General features: G+C 46.9%; 1 protein-coding gene across 1 annotated transcript in view; it reads left to right on the forward strand.

Annotated features, from left to right (window-relative positions):
* The window catches only part of auts2a (activator of transcription and developmental regulator AUTS2 a), a 311,150-nt gene that overhangs the window by 195,747 nt on the left and 94,864 nt on the right, over positions 1–20,539 (forward strand). The window contains 1 exon segment of the mRNA XM_030100770.1: positions 3,993–4,022. Within this exon segment, the coding sequence (XP_029956630.1) occupies positions 3,993–4,022 (30 nt within the window).

Consider the following 20,539-nt stretch of genomic DNA (forward strand, 5'->3'; position numbering starts at 1 on the left):
GTAGGCCAGGCATGCCGCCATGTCAAGCTGTGGCGGAGGAGGAGGTGTCCAGGTTGGCAAGCCCCCCCACCGCCGCCGCCGCCGCTGTCCCCCTGCCGTCCCCAACCTGCAGAGAGGAGCACTGGGCTCCAAGATGGCAATCAAGGCTTGATTTGCCAACACATTTCCAATGATTAAAATGTAATTAGCACAAGCGAGCGCCTCCTCCCCAGCTAATTTCCACGCACGCTGTGACAGGCAGGCGGTCGGCGGCGCCCAGGCCCCAGCAGCAGATGGAGGAGGATGCAACCGGGAAGGCGGAGAACCATTTCGCCATGCGACTGTTTGCATCAGAAAACCATCAGGACGCGCAGCTATATCAGGAAGGAGCCGTGAGGAGGAGGGAACGAGGCGCCCTCGACGGCGGCGCGTCAAATTGGCGCCGTTAGCGCCGACCCCGGCGATGGCTGCCATCCCTCATGCTGTCTCTCGCGCTCCCAGGCATGCAGGCGGGCTGGCGTCTTCCCCGGGCCTCGACCCCCTTCGGCCATCCTGCAGGACAACCTGGCTCAGGTTGATAAACAGACACCGTCCTCCGAGCGCCGGGGCGCTTTAATGAAGCCCCCATCAGCCATAATTAATTCAAAGGTCATGGAAAGCAACCAGCATCACCTCCGGCTAATGTGGCTCGTGGGGGCGACAATATGCATCCATCACCCACCCGGACTTCTCCACAACTACACCGAGCAGAAACGGTGCATTTACAATTGTGAAAAAACAAAATAAAACTAAACACACTCTGCTGGGTTTTTTGTGTTTCTTCCACCAACTTTCCATCTGTTTGTGTTTGAGGATTTCTGGAAGGGAACATGGCATCCCTGTCTTGCACGCATGCTTTCTGTGATGTGGTCACCTCTTCAGCTGAGACATTCCTCTTCTTCTTCTGCGGGCGGGCGGGCGGCTCTGGCAGGAGCGGCGGCCTCAGACGCGAGCGCCGCCGCGCCGTTTAGCATTCGGCCCGCGGCTCCTCATGTTCCCCCTTCGACTGGGCCGGCATTGCTCTCAGCTGGAGAGGATTTAGGACAAGAATAATTTACTCCTACTTTCAGACCAATACAAACAAAAGGCCCGATGCTTGGACCGAGCGGAGGGGAAATTTGTAAGAGCACTCAGCCAAAAGAGAGGCCCGGGTGAGAGCGCAGGGGCAATCAGAAGTGCTCCGGATACAGGCCAACATCAACAGCTCTTAGAGCTGCAGCTAATGTTTGACATTCCTGTGTTACTTAAACTAAACAGCAGGGTCTGGCTGTACAGTATAATGCTTGCCCTGTGTAAATAGCACTGGGCCTGGATAGAGTATCACTTTTCTCTGTCAGCCCTGGACTAATGGTTTCCTTACTGTACGCCGCTGTTCCTTTAAATAAAACTCGTTTCAGAGAGCGAACTTCACTCATCTCAATAGTACTATTGTTGTTGTTTTTTTCCTCTCACTGTAGAGTAATACAGTCAGTTCGGATTCATTTTAAACCTTTGACACGGGTCTTTTCATTGGACTGGTTTTCCCAGGATGGGGATAAAGTATTTTTTGACTTTACGGTTAGCCGTCGCTCTGCGGGGTTATCCATACTCGCCCGTCAGTCGCTCTTCCTGTCACACAGAACTGGAGCAATAAGTGACTGTTAGAGCCGGCGCTCACCTCCGTTCCTCGGTTATTAATGAAGAGGCACGCCGATCTTCTGTGACATTTCCCGGTGTTTATAGCTAAGCTGCGACTTGTTCTAGCTGCGCTCATCCGTTTCTGATGAAAGAACCAGAAAGTAGGAATGAAAAAGTGGAGATATGCGGGGATTGTGTTCCCCCCGCCTCGCCTCGGGTTGCGTTATGCATGAGGCAACGCATTAGTTCACTATGATCACTTATCAGTGAGTGACAGCTCTGACTTGTTTGTACGCCTGAAATGTGTTTTTATCTTTTTAAGGATATTATTATTTGTTACTCCTTGCCCCGCGCCGGAGCAGCGGGTTGGAGGGAGCTTCGGCGTGTGCGCTGTAAGGATGATCAAATTGCCTGCCCTTGCCTGTCAGGCCTGATCTCAGGATTTTTTACTTTGCTCATTATAAAGGTATTTCCATTTTATTAAGTTCTCCCCCCCTCTTTTTTTTTTTTTTTTTTTTTCCTTTTTTTTCCCACCCTTTGTCGCTCTGGGAAATTTGCATACCTCTATTCCCGGGGAAAAAAGTAATGACAGCAATTTCTTTTCTTTTCTCTCCCCCACTCGCCGTGTGAGTGCTTCGTTTAGTGGCACCTGCGAAAGCGACAGGCGCCGGGATGAGAAGTGAAAGAGAGCAGTTGATTAAATCATCATCAAGTCGCGGCACAGAAAGTCAATTCTGCTTGCCGTCTACAATGATATCCTTTTATCTTAAAGTAATGAGCTATGGCACTTTTGCATCGGGTAATACGATGAGTTCCATTAGCATGTTCCATTTGCTTCACAAGCAAGGGCAAGTCATTCCAGCCGGCTTCTATCTTGGCAATCAAAGCAATTGGCTGCACAGCCGGGGAACGGCGGGGGGAAAGGAGGCAGAGCGAGAGGGGGGCGGGGTGAAGCAGGGAACACGAGAAAGAGGCTAGACGTGTTTTTTTTATGGATCACAACACGGCGGGAAAACTAAAGTGATGTCCGTTATTTGACGGCCCGGGTTCCGGGGTGCGTGCGGTGCGCATGTAGGCGGAGCTGCGGTTAATGAGCGCCCCCGGCCCGCTTCGCCGCGGAGGCCTGAAGATCTCGCCGGCTGCCGCGTGAGTCAGTTGTGTGTGGGAAGCTGCAGGACGACACGCTGCAGACACGCCTGTTTATTCACAAGTTGGAATATATTCGCAAATTCACCCTCTTAATATCACACGGATGTAATCAGGATCCGCTCTCATCTGTCGTTATCCTCCGTTTTCCCTCCATCGCTGACGGCCTTCAGGGCTTCTGGCTTCCTGCGCAGTGTATTAAAACGGGGGGTGGAATCTGGTGGGTGGCGGAGGAAAAGGCAAGTGAGAGAGAAATGGAGCAGGGGAACGTCTGAGGAGTGTTTGCCCAGTGCGTTTATTGCCTCTGCATAATTTATGAGCTGCTGGAGCTGACCATCATGGCAGCGCGCCGCGGGCGGCCCCTGGGGCCGTGTGGGACAGGCCTGTAAATTGGATGCTGTGCTCCTGCTGAGCTCGCAAGGCCCCCTTTTTACCATCCAGCCTGAGAAGCAGATCAGCCACAAACCCAGCCAGCTACCTTTGAGCTCTGCAGGGCCCCAGATCAGCAAAAAACAAGAGAGGGAAGCAGAAAAAAAGAGAGAGAGAGAGAGAGAGTGAGAAAGGAAGGAGAAAAACAGCAGGGCCTTCTGTCGCTCACTCCCTGGGCTGTCAATCATCTCACCCCCCTTCCCTCGCTCCCGCCATACTTTAATCGACACCCAGCAGCCCCCTCCCTGCTCTCCCACCACACACTGTACCAGCCCCTGCCCATATTCCCCCCCAGTGCCTTCTTCATTACCGACTCCAGTGCCTCTCTGCGCCTCAGCCATATGCACGGCGTTGAGGGCCGCCAGTCACCCAGCATCACACTAATTAGTTGATAAAGAATTAAGTGGACCTTGAAATTGAAATTGGAACGAAAAAATGAAATCTAGCCACTTTTTCCCTCCCTCCATTACAAAGTTGCCTACCTCCTCTTGTCGCTTCGCCATCCCCAGCCCGGAGCAGGAACACACATCACACAATTGGAATTCAAGGGGCGATTAGCGTTTGGAAATTCCGGCGCCATCAGAATTTCACATCGGTTTCAATGTTAACAAGGGCGGCGCCGCACGTATGAGCTGATGAACCCAACGCGAGAGGTTCGGTCATTAAAAAGCTGATAAGATATCACATTTTAAAGGTGAATTACAGTATAGCTTGCACACGAGTTGAAGTAAAACCTTGCGACAATATTTCTAATCACATTTCGTTCCTTTCTCTGCTTGCAGGGCGACACAGAGAGTGACCAAGACGACAAGGTAAGCCTGGCTTTTATCCAGCATCTCCTCAGCTGCTATTGAAAGTGCCTCAGGCGTCTTTTATCAGCTTTCAATATAATTCAAACATTAGACTTTCTGTTAAGACTGGAGAATTTAATGTAATTAGAATTAAACATCCTGTTAATAAGAAGGAGAAAGCCTTAATTACTTGCGCATTAATTATAAATGACTTAATGATGTGCAAAATCTAAATCAAAGTGTTCTGGCTTTTTAGGAATTTTGAATGCATTTCAGTGAGACTGCTGTGACAGCCACAGAGTATGGGTGCAAGATTTTCTGTCTTTTGCCGTTTCTGTGCTTCCATCTCTGTGTTTTCTCATCTCTTTATGAGATCCACACTCCAGCTGATTAGAGAGAAAACCTCCTGAACATGTAGGTGTTTTTTTGCTTATTTATGCTCCTATTATACCAATCAACACCTCCCACTGTTGGGATCTGGAAGAGTTTCCTGCGCTGCATTAGCCGACTGTTGCGGTTTCTCACTTTTATGAGACAGTTGTTTGCAGTCAACACTTCCACAAAACAACAGAGATGCTTTCCTGGATCTGTAATGAAAAGTGCCTCAAGTTGCAGTGATGATGATTGTGCAGTCGTTAAATTCCAGAGGTTTCTCTCATGCTCGCTGTGGCGAATATAAATGAAAACACATAGTTTTCATGTGAGAAAAGTTTCATGTTTACATGGCAACGTTTTGAAAACGATGTCCATTTGGCAGACATGCTAACAATAAAGTAGTTTTCCCGTTTGGTCACTATGCTCTGAACCTTAACAACGGGAGAAAACGGACATTCCGGACAAGACGGCCATGTTGGAATGTTGTTACTGTCAAACTACCAAGAAAATGGACTGGGAGTCATGATGCTCTGGAGGCCATGGTTCAATTCACATCAATTCAATTCAGCTTTATTTATTTGGCGCCAAGTAAAGCAGTCATTTCCAGACACTTTTACAGAGAAAAACCAAGAGATCCACACGAGCAAGCATAGGCAACTGTGGAATGGAAAAAACTCCCTTTTAAAGGCAGAACCTGCAGAACCAGGCGGTGCAGGCTTTCTGCTGTGGTTGTTATTGTCCATCTATTCACTCATGTGTAGAAGAGGGAATTATGATGGCTGTGGTGCACAGTAGCAGCGTTTTAGAAAAGTTGCATGTTATCCTGTTTTCACGAGGACGGACTCTCAGTGTTTTCAAAAAGTTGCATTTTCAGTGCCTCAGAACGCTGTCGTCATGTAAACGGACCAGCAAAACACAACAGAAGTTTTGCATTTTCACCTGAAAATGTAGCCTTAGGCCTGAGTTAAAAGGTAAAGCACGCTGATGTGGAGGCTCTGAAAAGGTTATGTTAGCGGTGTTGATCTGAGTTTGTCATTTTCAAATTGAACAACATGAAGCCTCTGTTAAAAACAACAGAAATGTGAAGGTCTGGATTCACGTTGGACGCTTCGGGAACCACATGAGAGAGCGACGCTCCGCCGCGCGCTCCATCATCTTCCAGCACTCTCCTGAAAATGTCAATGTGTTAAGTCTGGTTCACCCCAATTATTTTCGGGCCACTCTAACAATCCACCCAAACCTTTTCCCTCACCTTTACCTTCGGAAGATCAAATTCTCCGCCCGCCTCGCAGTGGAAATCAATGGAAGAAAATGCACAGTGACATTTTCACATCTGCGCTGTGCCTACTGTACAAGGGGCTGCTGTTGCTTTTAATAATGTTTAAGTCAAAGGAAGGTTTCTGTTCCAGAACCTCCCGATAATCCGGGATTCCAGAAGCGGCCACGTTATCCGCCGACTCCTAACGAGAGATCTGGATGCACTCTAATGATTTAGTAATGCTATTTGCTTGTGGTGTTTAGACTGTGCAGCAAATTGAGTCATTACTCAGTGTTGTCGATTTAAATTGCTCCTGTCTCGGTGGCAATTCCTTTTTGTTTCAGGAAGAGAGAGAGAGCGAGCGAGCACGGTAAGCTGTAATCCCCCCAGTGACTGTATTAATTCACCCTGGCTCACGTTACGCTCCTGATGAACAGCGCCGACTACACCTTCCTGTCATTGATTAATTGTGTGTTAAAGTAACAGAGGAGGGAATTAGTAAATAGGGGACCCCGATGACAAGGGGCTGACTCATGTGTTCCTCCTCCATGTTAGGGAGTAATTGGAGCTCCCGCTCTAGACTTTAACCCCCTCCTCAGTGCACGTCACCTCTGCCACTATCTCCTCCTGCCAGGCGCCGCCACCGCCGCCGCCGTCATCTGCATTCGGCGAGGCGACCCGGTCTACTTTACAACAACGCGGCGGAGGAGCGCGCGGGAGAGCCGAGCCGTTTTAATGGGTCAAATGTATTCAGACGAGGACGAACGCGGCTTATTTAGTTTCCCTTCAAAAGCAGGAAATGGAAAAAGTGTTCCCGGGAGAAATCACGTTCTGCCTGGTGCAGAAGGCCTCCGCCGTGTCGGCGGGGAGCTGCCAGGCTCTGATAAGAGACCGCCAGAGTGTGTGAGCGCGCAATCCTGCTGTATCTGTGTGTGTGTGTGTGTGTGTGAGTTGGAAGCTGTCAGAGCATTTGCTCATTACAAAGTGACCTGTAGGATGGGAACTCTCCGGCGTGACACGCTAATGGCATGCTGGGAGACAGGTGGGAGGGAAAGCTCGCCGCAATCACTCGTCACACAGCGCCGGTATTATTAGCCGGGAACGCGTCGTCATTAGCATCTGGGTGAGAGGGCCGACCGCCACCAGGATTCCTCTCCGCCTGCCGCCATCGAGCTCGGATAACGACAGGAGTCAGACCTGCATGGGAGGAAGAAGAGGGGAACGTGTGTGCGTGCAGTGAATCACTCACGATTGAGTGTTTGAGCGTGAAGTAGTGATGAGCAGATGAAGCTTCACGAAGCTTCATGAACCACTGTCGTTATGTTCTGAAGCCATTAGATTTCCACTGTCGGTTCTTAGAGTCTGGAGGATTGGAAAACATTTCTTCAACAGATAGCACCATCTAGTGGCTTCAGAAAATAAAGACAGTGGTTCGTGAAGCTTCATGAAGCTTCATCTGCGCGTCACGGACATCCAGGTACATGTCAGACTTCATGTCTGCAGGATGATCTCGATGCACCTGCCCAGACATGAGGTTTTCGAAAAGTAGCCCTTTACCTCATTTCCACGGAGACGGATTCAATGCATTTTTGAGGAAGCGGAGATGCGTCATCCAGTTTTATCAGAAGTCTACTGGATGTACAGAAACACTATCTCGTCGTAATTATCGGCGTTTGATGCAAAGTAATGCCATTATTTTTTTTCCAACTTTATTTCTAGCACTTTGCTTTTTTACTTTTAACACAAAAACCAACTCACCACATGCAAATATATACAACATAGCCAAATGCTCAAGAACACCTCAAAAACACTCACATCCACCCTCTCCACCCCCCTACAGGAAGGCCCTCTCCACTTGGTAACACACACACACACACACACACACACACACAAGCACCCTCAACCCAAAAAGTAACTAGATGAATAATGATGATCATGAAAAATAAATAGTAATTCAAACAAATATTTGAGGGAAGGAAAAAAAAGAGGAACAAACAACATTATCTCTGAAAAGTGCTGTCATTATGAGTGATGGGGGCTCATTCAGTCAATGACTGTGAAATGTCCTCATAGGAAAAGTCTTTTTGGTGGATCAGACTACAACATGGTCGATTTATCTCATGTGGACACAAATAGTCTTGGCTGGAAAGCACTATAACTCTTTTTCTAATGTATGCGTCTGTAAAGCCAGAAAAAGGCCTGCATTCATGTTGTTAGTTTTAAGGGGCTGACGGATCGCTGAAAAAGTCTGCTAAACGTCTTCGGGGAGAATTATTCCATACAGTAATTCATAAATGTAAATGCACCTTTTCCTCTCCTCTTGTAAAATGTATCGAGTGAAACATTCAACAGCAATCATTTTCTATTTGAATCCTAACCGTGGTAAATGTGTCCTTGTCGTAGCAGTTCTTTGTAATATTGTCAAGAGTGCTCAGGCACTCGCTCTGTCTGGACTCGCTAATGCTTAAGTGATTTTTTTTTTTTTTTTTTTTTTTTTTTTTCCCCAGTAAGTGGCACCTTGAAACTGCCACTCAAACATTTTATCATGAATATCTGCTGGTTCTCCAGTTTTATTTTTTTTCCCTCCAGTGTCACCAATAGTGTTACTTAGTGAAGACAGTGACTCTGCTCTGTAATCTGCAGGACTTTATCTCCATGGAGCTTTTTATTTCTGCTCCTCTCGCCTCTGGGCTTTTTTTCTTTTATAGACCACACCTTTCCTGAGTGTTATTTACTCGCTCTATCAGTAGCCACTAGCTGTAAATGCCATTTTGAAAATGCTTTGCGTCTTATTAATGGCCATGCAGCGGAGTGCTGTAATTTGCCGCGCCGCGCTCTTATTGGAGGCGAGGGATCTAAGTAGGTGCTTTAGAGCAGCCCAGAGAACCTGTTTGTCCTTGACATAAAATAAAGATCTGAACTGGTAATATATTTGCTGTTTCTCTTCCTTTATTGTTTTGCTGTGTTTGCCCTCAGGCAATTACAGCCGGAGAGTCGTGTTTCTCAATCACTCAGCAGCACTGTACATAAAACCATTTTATATCCTCCTCCCCCTCCTCCAGCCCTCCCTCCTTCCACCGCAGTGGGAAGGATGAGTAATAAAAAGGAGAGAGCAACTTGTCAGCGTTAAAAGATTATGTGTTTTGCCCCCTCCAAAGGAAGAGAGTGGTGTTTACAGGCTTGAGTGGGTGCTCGCCAGGCCGAGGCTGAGGCTGATTGCACTAGAGTACCCTGTCAGCCGGTGATTTGTCATGTACTTTATCATCCTTGTCACTCCGCAGAGCGTTGTCATAGGTAACGTTCCCGCCTGCCCCCCCTCCTCCCCTCCCCTCGCCGCGCTTTGTACCCAGTCAGTGTAGGAAATTTGTATTTACTTTGGGGGAGTGTAATTTGTTCCTCATGGATAATATGACCCTTAGCGGAGCCGGATCACGGGTTAGTTGAAGTGATATTTTCCGGTAATGGTAGTCGTACATCATGGCTGTCAGGCCGGGTTAGGAGGCGAGCACATTACAGCTCCATTTTAGCACTGCAGGCATCTGGGATTATTTTCCATAACCAAGTATGACATGACCGCTCTGCGGAGTGCATTAAATTTTTACTAGCTTTTTTCCCTCCCCCGGCAACTTCTGTGGCTTTTCCGCGGGTCTGGGTCTCAGGGCTGCCACGGTGATGGATACCCCCGGAGTCCCAGCAGTCCTGGCCAAGGTTAGCGGGTGTCACAGACCTACACCGCTCCCCTCCATCCAATAACCGGCAAATCCCCGCTCCCTCCGAGGCGCGTGCACCTCCCACCGCCCGCCACTGCAGCTCCACACACACACACACACACACACACACAGACTGAAGGAAAAATAACATGTTTATCCTTGCATGAGCACTAAAACATACAGATACATATAGATGATGGACATTTGGACCTGGTGTGACCTCTCCACCCCCCCACCCCGTCATTCAGCTCCATGAATACAGATCGTGTTTACATACGGCGTCTCCCGTGTCCACAGAGCTTTTGATTGCTTTCTTTTCTCTTGTCTCCGACTCTGCTATTTCCTCCCCCCATTTTGATTTGATTCGTCTCTCCTTGGCAGGAAGGTCAGCAGTGTAAATGCCACCTCTTGCCATTGACAAATGGCGCCCCCCCTCCCCGTCTGATAATCAGCGAGGTCTCAGAGGTGGACGAGCAGGCGGAGCTCATTAAGGCGTCGCAGATGAGAAATTAATGTGGAGATTCCAGGTCTGGCAGGGAGCCGCCGCGCTGATGGGCCCTTTGGTGGTGGTGGGGGGGTTTGGAGGCTGGAAGGGAGTGTCTGTGGGGTGGATGGGGATGGATGGACTCCATCTGATGGATGAGCAGGTCAGTGGGCAGCAGCACTCCCCAGAAAGTGTCTCTCTCTCTCTCTCTCTCTCTCTCTCTCACACACACACACACACACACACACACACACACACACACACACACACACACACACACACACACACACACACACACACACACACACAGACAGTGCGTCGGGAGAACAGCGCTGACCCTGCGGGGTGCGAGGCCACAGGAGTGAAGGTCAAAGGAGAAGCGTTTCAGCCCCGGCTGACACGCTGGTAATTAAATGGAAGCAGAGTAATTGACAGAAATGTTCACATCCTTTATTATTTTCTTTTTTAAGTCCGAACTGACGGCAGCATGAGGTGAAAATGTCAGCCGACGATTTGCGAGTCATTTCTAACAACTCTCTGCGATGCTTGAACGCAGCTGCTTCTCCTCGGCCCGGCTGACATAATGTTTCAAGTCAAACTGCTGAATTTGTGTTGCCTTTTAGCTGTTCATTCATGCGACAATGGAATTGGGATTGTTTGAGAACTGTAATTTTTGGAAACGACTCCCAGAGTGCAACGTTTTCGAGACACAGGGAAAATGCAACTTTCCTGAAATGCAAAGTGCTGCTCTGTGGTCACCATGAGTCGACCTTCTGCACATTCACCGTTTCATCAACAACAACAACATTAATGGTGGTGGACTTTTTTTTCTGCTGTTGTTTTGAAACACACGTTTTGAATAAAATGAACACTCTCTTCATCTATCCTTCATTGCGTGTGGTTGCATCTCAAGAGGCACCAACTTGTATCCTTGCATGTAAACTACAGCGTCATCAGCGTAGTGCTGATTCTGTGCATAGCCTTCATGAACAAAAAGTTGCTCTCTAAATGTAAACATTTTCAGAAAGCTGTTTCCAACTAGTCCTGTCTTGTCAACAGTGCTTTACATTTAGACTTTCTAGTAATCTCACATGCAGACTTGTCAATTTGTAATAAAGTTTGAACTAAACCATCGTAAATTGTACCGGTTTGATAAATCACCCATACTCTCAGAAAACAAGCTGACCCCCTTTATTGTCCTTTGCATAAATTCCTGGCGCCCTCCCCCCGTCGTCCCGCCAGGTAAACCCTCATTCTGTCACAGCACATCTCCTCCTGCTCACACTCCGAGCCTCCGAGCTGGTCAATGATCGCGCCACTAATGTTTTCTTTGTGCCATCTGTCTCTGTTTAAGCTTTTATAGTTTCCAGAGCTTTAATTGTAAAAGGCGAAATGAGGACAGGGATCTTCTCTCCCTCCAATTACATAGTGATATGCCAACATTTAAATGGGGATGACGACAATAGAGTCAGACCTTGAAGTTTTTTGTTTTTTTTTCCCCCTCTCATAGGAAACTGTGAGTAGCCTTTGAAGTCCCTTTGAAGAGTTTTAATTTATATCATGAAAACTTTTGGATCTGAAAATATTACAGATTTTTGTCAGTGTGTATACAACTTTATAAAAAAAAGAATGAGCCATGAACAGGGTATGAGGATGCATACTAGGTTTATTTAATCAGTTTCCTGAAATCACGTGCACCTGCATGCAGAGAACAAGGTGCCATAAATATTAACACTGCTGACATTCATAGGGACAGAGGAGCAGGTTGGATTTTTATTACGGTGACTCGCAGTCAGAGCAATCTGTCATCTTTCCGTACGTTGTTGATGTTCATAGTGAATCGTTCTCTGTGTGCATGTGTGTGTGGTTTCATTATTAAACCAACCAACAGCGCCAACTCGTGGTCTGATATGAAAAAAGAATGATAAATTATTCCATTTAATTCTTGTTTGAGTTGATTCACTAGCTTTCAGGAAACATCCGGCACCCGCTGTGTATTTGTCAGTTCCCAGGCTCTTCAGGAATAAATGAGCTCTAACTTTGCTCTGACACTTCTCACTATTTGTTTAACGGTCCAAGACGTGCAGGTATTAAAGTCACCGCTGGGGCATTTGGTTTATTCTTATTACAGTCACAGAAGTGCCGAGATGTTTTCTTCTCTCTCTCTCTCTCTCTTTTTTTTGTTGTTGTTGGGAAAGAGGGGCAAATACTCAAATGCACCTTCATTGAAAAGCAAGTGGAATGCAATCTGAAACTTTTCTCGTCCATAAAAGCTTTTGCTATCGCCGTCTAGATTCGCTCCCGGCGCTTTTTGATGGCTTTCAACACGGCAATTCTGCCGCTGAAACACAGGATTGCAGGAGGTTTGACTCTTACCTTGAGACGTGATATTATACAAACCCTAATGTGCTACACTTGCCTTTAGAGTGCTCAACCTCACCATTCATTTATGGCCAACAATAAAATGTAATAATGCACACGTTTGAATAGGACAAGGTTGCCAAGTCCTTGAAATTGAATGAAGAGGGGGGAAAAAACAGTCACAGCAGTGAATCATGTTTCTAAGGCAATGATTGAATTCCCAGAGCAAGCTGAGAACACAGGGAATGGAAAATAATTCTATCAGCAACAAAAACCATAAATATGCTGTTTGACTGAGATGTGCACTCCTGCGGAAAGAAAAAGCCATTTCCCTCTTTCCTGACCTGGAAAAGAAAAATGTTTCAGGCAAATTGTGCACATATATCAAAGATTTTATGAGATTGGCCACCTACAGAGACGCTTTGGAGTGGAAACAAAACCTCTGTTAAAAAATAATAAATCCAGTGTATATTTAAGAAAAGTAGCAGCATAATGAGGGAGATATTTTCCACTGTTTAAGTTTGTTCTTGCAGTGAGATTTCTTTATCAATAGTGCAGCGAAGGGCCGGCGTATTATTCTTCATAAGTGATTGAACTACTTTCATAGCCATCTGTTCGGCACATCATTAGCTCTCTCCCTTGCTCCTAATAATGTCACTAATGCTGTTTTAGCAGCAGTATTAAAACTAGCCAAAAGCTCGGAGTTAAAAATAACGCCGGCGGCGCCTCACATGTCCAGTCCAACTAAACTACATACATTTTTTTTTAACACGCCGTCGATGCACGTAATTATGAATCTGCTCCATATGGTGCCATTCCTTGGGTGCAAACACTGTGTGTGTATGTGTGTGTGTGTGTGTGTGCGGCTGCAGAACCTTCTGGGTCATGTTAGGCCGGTGGATTTGTGCCTGATCAAGAGTAAGCGGCGCCCCGGCTCCTCAGGTGTCTGTCCTCATCTCTATTTATGAGGCAGTGTTGCCAGTTACCCGTCTTTAATAATGCATGGAGGAAGACCTTGGGTTCAAACCAGTGTCTCTGGAAACGGGCCTGCTTATGAAAAAAGAAAAAAGGAAAAGCCAGTTGTTGTTATGCAGGAAGCCCTTCGCAGTACCTATCTCTGTTCTCCCATCATCCCTCACTGTCTCTCTATCTCGCTCGCTCTCTCTCTTCCCCCCCCTGCTGAGAGCGAGTCCTCCGACACGCCAAGGTTAAACTTTCTCACTTCGCTCGGCGGATGTCAGTCAAGGCCCGGCTCACCTGCACATGAGCCCCCCAGCTCCGGGGCCAGTGACTCTCGCTCAAACCCGCCGCCCCTTCGCTGCCCTTTTGTCAAGCCGATGATTTCTGCAGGCCGCCTGCTTCAGAATCGACTGTCTGCTCTCAGAAAATGGATCCATGCCTGCAACCAAGGCAGAATTCCTCTCTCTGTTATCTGTCAGATGGCAGCAGTGAAGACAGTGCAGTCAGAGAGACGATCCACCAGTGTTTTCTAGTCCAGATTGACAGAGGTGCGTTGGAGAATTGGTTCCCTCACAGCAGAGGAGTCAAACTCATTTTAGTACCGTGGACACAAACATCTCAATGTGTCCCGGATCGGTAAAACAGAGTCGGAATAAACTTTAAATGTGAACTTTAAACTTTAGCTTTTTTTGATTTTGTTGTTGGGGTGTTGAGTTAATTTGGGGAGAAGTCTAAGTTTTTGGCATATTCAGAATCAAAAATGACTAAAATGTCAACATAAAGTCAACTTTGACCAAACTTTCTTGTGCAAAGTTTGGTTAAATATATATACATACATATATATATATATATATATATATATATATATATATATATATATATATATATATAAACTTGTCCTGCAGCTGTTTCATCATGCATCATGCACTAACTCCCTCTGACAGCATAGCTTTGAGACCAACGCTAGTTTTTTAGCATCACCAGTATCTCAGCTCGGGTCTCACTTCAGTGTTGTCTGCAACTCTTAAGAAATTTTCCTAAAGAAATCAATGTTTTCCTTGAGATTTTTTCATAATTTGCTTTGTGGTTTTGTGGGCCGTATTGGAGCCTCTTGTGGGCCGGTTTTGGCCCTTGGCACCCTATGTATGACTCCCCAATAATTGAATGAACCCGAACTTTATGAAAAATCTAGATTTGTTGAGATCAGTGCAGAGAGTTCTATTTAGATACTCTCCATCACTATTTCTTCTGTCTGCTTGAGAAATCTTGCATTTCCATCCTTTTTCAAAGGAAATTGTTCTGGGATTTTACATTTTCAGGCAGAAAATCAAAAGAAATTATCTAAGTCAATCGTATCGGGGAAAACTGAATGCCTTATTCAACTCAGTATAGTTTTATTTCTACAGTGCCAAATAGAACACAGTCAGTCAAAGCTGCATGTTTTTATGCCATCATTGATAATCTGATAAAAAATTTGAAACAAATACTCTAAAATTATAAAATTTTAATATTGAGACTGTTAAAACAGACAAAGTGACTGGAACACAGCAGGAAAGCTACATCTTTAAAAAAAAATAAAATAAAAAAGAACCCTCTCGTATTTGTTGCTGTCCGATCTGCTTTTCCGATGCTCGTGCTGGAAACGTCTGTCCGGAGACGACTTCTGCTCGTTTCATCTACGGCGATATACTTTCCCCTGAGTTTGTGCGAAGCGCCAAACTGTTTTTGTGTGGTCTTTCACAGTTTTTTTCCTCATCAGATAAGTGTTTCTGCAGACTGTCGGACCATCTGTTATCACGCGGTGATGTTTCGAACGACTTTGCGGGCCTGATGACTGTAAATCTTTGTGTTATCGCATATTTTGTGGAGAATTGTGGGAAGCTCCTGCGGTTTTGTTTGAATGTGCTTTAGTGACTGAGTTTGCTCAATAATACTATCCTGAACGTTAGCGGGTTTTGACTGACAACCTGGCAAAAGAAAGTGTTCAGTGAGGAGCTTTAATCGCTCCATATAATAATCCTCATAAAGTCAAAATACATCTCCAGTCTGTTTTGTGGCGTCTGAATCTGCAGCCTTACAGGTCAGTACAGCACGGAAATGGAAGTATCAGAGAAAAGATGCTATTGCTTTTGAGGCAGAAGAGGGAAAAATGGGTGAAGATCTTTTTAAAGTTCCAGAAACTGAGACAAAGACACTGTTTGCAATGAACGCTCAACGTCGGTCAAGCGAGGAGGAGTTCTTGATAAAATTGCTTCTCATTAAGTTGATACAGGAGTCTGTGAATCAGCTGCAGTCCACTGATTCAGGTTCATTAAGGGATTATTTTATGTTCTGTAAAGCTGTAAAGTGCGCTTTCATTACTCCTGCAACCAGAAGTGGTAAACAGCTCCGAAACATTTCAGCTTTATTTATGTAGCGCCAATTAAAACAGTCGTTTCTCGACACTTTTACATCGAAAAGCCAACTGATCCACATCAGCAAGCATAAGCGACAGCGGAAAGGAAAAACTCCCTTTTAGAAGGAAGAAACCTGCAGACCCAGGCTCAGAGGTGGCGGCTTTCCGAATAAGCGTCGTAGCTGGTTGGATGTCGCCACATTGTCAATATTGTGCATCAACTGCATGTTTTCGGGCTGAGGTATCATGCAAACTCCACACAGAAACGCTGAGCTGGACTTGAACATTCAGGCGACAGCGCGACGCACCGAGCCTCCCTGCAGCTCCTGAATGTTATCATACAGAACTGAAACATCCTCAGTCTCACAGGCGAACGCCGGAGACGAGCGCTCTCCTAACAGACGGCGAGTCACCACAGAAGAAGATCCTAAATGAGGGAAATAGAGAGCGAGCCTGTCAGAATGACAGCGACGTCCCAGCATGCACGGCGACAGCCACAAACAATCCTAATGACGTGAGGGGGCTGCGGAGAGGTTCCGGTCCCCGAACCCCTCCCACAGCCTCCCCTCCACCGCACTGCTTGTTAGAGGCGGTGTAATTAGGTGGCTGAGCTTGTTGCGAGTAGCCCAGGTCACACAGGCATGTCCAACCCTTGTCCTGATTGCTCCCCGGGGAATTATTGACAAAACACAGGGAGCATTGCATGTTGGGCTCTAATTATGTGTACAAGACATAGACGGCCCCGGGGAAATTAAATGAAATTCCCCAGCTTGATGGGTCCTCCACACTCGCGGGATCCATTCTGTTTCTTATTAAGCCCAGCCATTGTCTGGCTTTATGAGGCCGCTATGTGCAGCCAGGCTCCGGCTAAATGCTTTTAAGTGTCTCTCTTTCCACAGAGGCAATACATCACCGGCTCGTGCTGGAAAATTGCCTGCCGATTGTGATCTTCGCCGAAAAACAGCGCGAGCAATAAAGCGGCGAGTATATTTAACTGATGCTCGCTAATATTGTAAATACAGGGTGCGAAATGGAACACCTGCCTGGTTTTTTTTTTTTTTTTTCGAGGAGCGGCGGCTTCCTTTTCTCCGGACACATACAAACACCTCCGCTCCAATTCCCCCGGCCCAGATACTGGACAGGAATTGATGGTCTCCTGCTCGTGCAAATGAAGTGATAAGGGGTCTCACCCAGATTACACAGGGCCTAAGTGGCACCCGAGGAAGCTTATGGAGATGAATGAATTCATGAGGCCGCCTGACAGATTCTTAAGAAGCTATGTAATAAGGGATAAATCAAACAGCTAACATTTTGCCTCTGAATGATTTGGAATTAAAGCCGAGGGAGATGGCCAACCTCCCAGGAGTGGATGAACTTCAGTGTAGGACCGCGGCTGACCCTTATATATATTTCTCTATCATTAAAACACACTAATGGCTAATGTAAAAAAAAAAAAAAAAGAAAGAAAAAGGCTGCATAAGCAGTAAATAGTCCATTCCTTTTGATTCAGCGCAGTGGGATGTTAGTGGTCTTTGAATCGCCAGACTGTGGGGGCCGGCCCGCTCCCTCAGCTCTGCCCGCTGATCATTCTTACCAGCATTAATAATTGAGTGTGTTATGTTGTAAGATGGTGGATCCAGTCCATCCTGGGCTATTTTGGAAAGATCTGTTATCTCTGGTTCTCGTTAGCTCGCATTTAGGAGGGGAAAAAAATGAGTCATGGCTACTCCGGCGTGCGGCGCCGGGAAGAAAATAACACCAACAAGAACAAAGTGAATGCATTATGTCGGCGCAGGAACCTTCAGTGAGCATCGCCACGCGCCGCGGTCAGCCTGTATCTCCGGTTACAATCCTCCGGAGACCCGCGCCGCCCGCTGTGATCATCATCCATCGATTACCGACGTGAACCTTTGAACAAGCTGCGCGCCAAATCCAGAGGAATCACACATGGAAATGTCAGGCGGCCTCGTTGATATGACCGCCGTCGCAGCGCCGCCACGCCGCTCTCAGGTCAATTAGGCACAGGGCGAGCATGGAGGCGGCCCGTCCTGCCCGGTCCCTCATGCCCCGTGGCTACGCAGACAGGCAGCGCACACACACATGCACACACACTCTCTGGAAATGCTACCAGGACCAACAGTGGCAGAATAATTGGCAGAAGATGCAGATGTGCTGCTGCTGCTGCTGCTGCTGCTGCTGCTGCTGTTCGAGGCCAGAGAAGAGAATGCGATGTGTTTGGAATGGCAAGTGGAGGTGAGTCATTCTGACACTGCCGGCCTCTAATGATATTTCTGCCTGCTGAAGCTCCGCAGCCAGTGGAGGGAGACGGGATGTCAGCGCGCAGACTAATGCGCACGTGGCATTTGGTGTTCGCTGTCAGGTGTCGGCTCCAGTTATGTGATTTAGCTCCTGCGGTTGTGGCCCAGACACCGATTCCACCATGTTAATCAGCGCCGGGCCCTCGTCCCGTCTCCCGCATCCGCCCCCGCCTCGTCACACATGCCATGAGAGGGCCGCATAGCACACACCAGTGCATGTGGGCTCACGCAGTCGCAGGCATGCAGTTCTAAATAACAAAGCAAAAGACGTGCCCTTTGGGTGGCGAGATAGCTCATTACCTATGAGCGACCTTCCATCTGCACTCATGGCTGCTCGGGGAGCCATTATGATTATGATGGAAATCTCACAAGCCATTAGTGGGAGACAGCGCAGGGCTCACTGCAGACACACTAATGGACTCATTTGTAATTGGGAGAGAGGGAAATGACTCTGTGAGCTCGCAGTGGCTTTGTTTGATGGAGTGTGGGGGGGAGGGGGGGGCGCGCACCAGATTTGACAAATGAAAACGGGTTAGTTGTCTGTGTGAACTAAACTCCTGTGTGTGTGTGTGTGTGTGTCCGACACCACCCTCCCTTCTTTCATGTCCAGCTGTGACTGGACTCCCAGGAGCCTGCTGGTATTATCCTCTGACTGGGGGGTGGGCGGCCCTCTTCACAGGAGTTATTAAAGAAAACGCTCCTCAGAGGTGATGATGGTGCTGAGATTGACTGGCAGGGGCTGCGAGGGGGATGTGTCGACGTGTCACCTTCTAAATCTGGGGATTTATTGGCGAAACTCAGCCTGATCCCTCAGCGGGTTGTTCAGGCAGCACTAAGGGACTCGGCACAAGGCGGATTTATGCGCTCGACTCCGCGTCGAGTCGTTTGTGCTTGTTTTGACAATTCGCCCGCCACTAAACATGAAATTCATATTGATCCGCTCTCACTGTTTACTGAGACACCGCCGAGCATCCTCCACCACATAACTTATCTCCTCTCCTCGCTGTTGATTCCAGCAACATCTGGAAAGTTGTTGCTGAAAAACCTCTGCTGAGCCTGAGTTTCTGTTGCTTTTTCATTTTAATTGGCTGAGATTCAGTGCTCCGGGTCTGCATTGTCCCCGCAGCTTTACTCCACACATTAGTCGTGATTTGCTCTCCCCCAATTCCAGGAGGATTAGAATAAGCATAAGTGCTATTGTGGCAAAACATTAGCTCAGCATGCGTTCACAACAATAGTAACAAATGCTTCAAAAAAAAAAAACTCTTCAAATTAAAGCTGGACGGGCGATACAGAATGTGCCAGAGTACGTTTGTTTTTTTTTTTTTTGCAAATTATTTAGAAAATTGGCTATGAAAATGACAAAATATTGTCATTGTGTTTCTGAATAGTGCTCTTGTTTGTTCTGCTGTAGATAGTATTGCTGAGTGTTAATGGGGATTAGATTTCTCTCTGCACAAGTCAGTGCATTAGATGAAAACTCTATTTTAAAGAAACCAGAGCACGATACAAGCCTCATACACAATGTGAAAATGCTAAACTTTCACTGCATTCTGGGAGTCTGTTTTTATGACAATGACAGTGATGCTGTCAGCCTCTGAAAACGCAGCTTTGTAGAAATGTTTCCCAAGATGGAACTTTGTGACTCAAAAAAAGATGTTTTCACTTGAACTGTTGTCGTGTAAACTGGACCGTGGATGTGAAGCTAAAGCTGTTTCAGGAAGAAACTCACAGATATCACAGTAATGATATCAGAACGTCAACAGGAAAAATAAAAATGTAACTTGTACCGATCACAATTCGTGGTTATTGATGTTACGGGTGCCTCTCAAACTATAAAACTACTTAACTTCAGGAGAATCTTGACCAGCGGTCATGACACTCTGGAGGAAAACATTGTTATTGTCTACTGAGCATGTGCAGAAGGACTTTCCTCTTCAGCAGTAGCAGCTTTTCCACCATCTACATGTATTTTAAAAAAGTCGCTCAAGACGCGTTTCCCTTGAAATGGTCACATGAACGGGTCTAACTGTGCCTCGTCTGGTTTTTTCCTCCCACACTTCATCAGGATGAGTCTGAGGTGAACTGATGGCTCCAACACTCCCTCATCGATATGCACACAACACAGTTGGCCTTAAACTTTTAGAGCAACATTAATAAATGGAGCCTGGAAACATGGTATTCAGGTGTTGTTAGTATTCCTCCCACTTTTTCCCTGCGTGCTTCGATTCAATATTTCAAACTGAATTAATTGGGGCGAGATGCTGACTCAGCGCGTTTCCACGCGGGGAGGCATTTGTTTTTGATTGCCGAACAGTTGTAGTTCGCGTCGCACGTGAACATAATCCATTAAATTCTGCCCGTCCGTGTTTGTTTGTCCACATCCCGCCTGTTAAACCAACAGGACTTTTAACTGCGTGTTTGTACAGGGAAGCTCCCCCCAGCAGGAGCCTGACGGGGACGAATCAGTCGGAGAGATGGGTGGAGGGTGGAGGGTGGGGTGGCTAATAAGATTGCCCTGACCCGGGTGATTTATAGATTCATTTGTGTGCTTGTTTAGAAACCTGATCTGCATTATTCATGTCCGCAGAGGAGCACTGCTGAGGACATTAGCTGGTTAACCCCTGCTCAGGTTAGGCCACATTATTTTAATGGCCACTGCGAGGGCAGGCCTCTC

Source organism: Salarias fasciatus, chromosome 10, assembly GCF_902148845.1.
Source record: "Salarias fasciatus chromosome 10, fSalaFa1.1, whole genome shotgun sequence".
Taxonomy (NCBI): domain Eukaryota; kingdom Metazoa; phylum Chordata; class Actinopteri; order Blenniiformes; family Blenniidae; genus Salarias; species Salarias fasciatus.